Here is a 928-nt window from a genome sequence, read left to right as displayed (position 1 = left end):
AGATCTCACGAATTTCCCTACCGTTATCGTTACACCGTCGTTACGACTCCTTTTCACTTCCACGAGAGCAACGCGTTATCTGTTGCTATTATCTTCCCAAACGGATACACACTTTCACCGAAAACACGGATTATCACCGTGAATTTGTGAATGCTGCACACCATGTTATTTCGAGACATCGATATTAAATTATCGATTGTTTCAGTCAATACGTATTCCCACTGAGCGATTCAGGCATACCAGTTCCGCCGGATGGCGACAGAGGCAACTCTCCGCTCTCAACCTTGCTATATCGACTGCTGTATTCCGCCGTTAGGGCTGCTTTCACCTGAAACATAAATAGAAACATACCTTGAATCACTGTACAAATAAATCGATCACCTGTAAATAAACATGCGACCAGATAGATTCTCGTACCTTTGCCCTTTCTTCATCTAGCCTTTGTCGAACTTCTTCGTGTTGCCGTTCAAGGTCCGCCCTCTTTTTCTCATATATCTTAGTTAATCGCGTACACTCGTTTACGCCCTTTTCGACAGTGGACTTTGCCACTTCTCTCTTCATACGATCCAACTCAGCTTTATCCTTATGTACTTTCGCCAGTTGTTTCACCTAAGGTCAAACGCAATTATTTGTATTATGACAGATGTTTCTATCGGAGAACGCATCTTGTTCCAACAATGATACAATAAACAAATTGTACCTCTCCATGTCGCTTAGCCTGAAGTTTCCTCATAACATCGGCTGTTTCCCGTTCCAATAATACTCTCAGCGTTTTTAATTGGTTGGATTGAGAGGTTTTCATTACCTTCTCCACTGTCACGAATAAGCTTTCATAGTACTTTTCTTGAAGTTCGCGTTCCTGTTGAACGTGAGCTTTACACACAGCCAGCAAACGTTCGCTCTGACTTCTGGGTAATCCTTTCGGAGC

At 42.8% G+C, this 928-nt stretch overlaps 1 protein-coding gene across 1 annotated transcript in view; it reads right to left on the bottom strand.

Annotated features, from left to right (window-relative positions):
• Window positions 1-205: 205 nt before the first annotated feature.
• Window positions 206-928, bottom strand: part of LOC108574002 (1-phosphatidylinositol 4,5-bisphosphate phosphodiesterase classes I and II) — a 5,751-nt gene continuing 5,028 nt past the window's right edge. The window contains 3 exon segments of the mRNA XM_017936500.1: window positions 206-328; window positions 418-609; window positions 701-928. The exon segment at window positions 701-928 is cut by the window's right edge and continues 353 nt beyond it. Of these exon segments, the coding sequence (XP_017791989.1) occupies window positions 206-328; window positions 418-609; window positions 701-928 (543 nt within the window).

The sequence above is a fragment of the Habropoda laboriosa genome, unplaced genomic scaffold, assembly GCF_001263275.1.
Source record: "Habropoda laboriosa isolate 0110345459 unplaced genomic scaffold, ASM126327v1 scaffold197, whole genome shotgun sequence".
Lineage (NCBI taxonomy): Eukaryota > Metazoa > Arthropoda > Insecta > Hymenoptera > Apidae > Habropoda > Habropoda laboriosa.
Note: the sequence above shows the minus strand (reverse complement) of the source record. Positions and strands in the feature narration are given on the sequence as shown.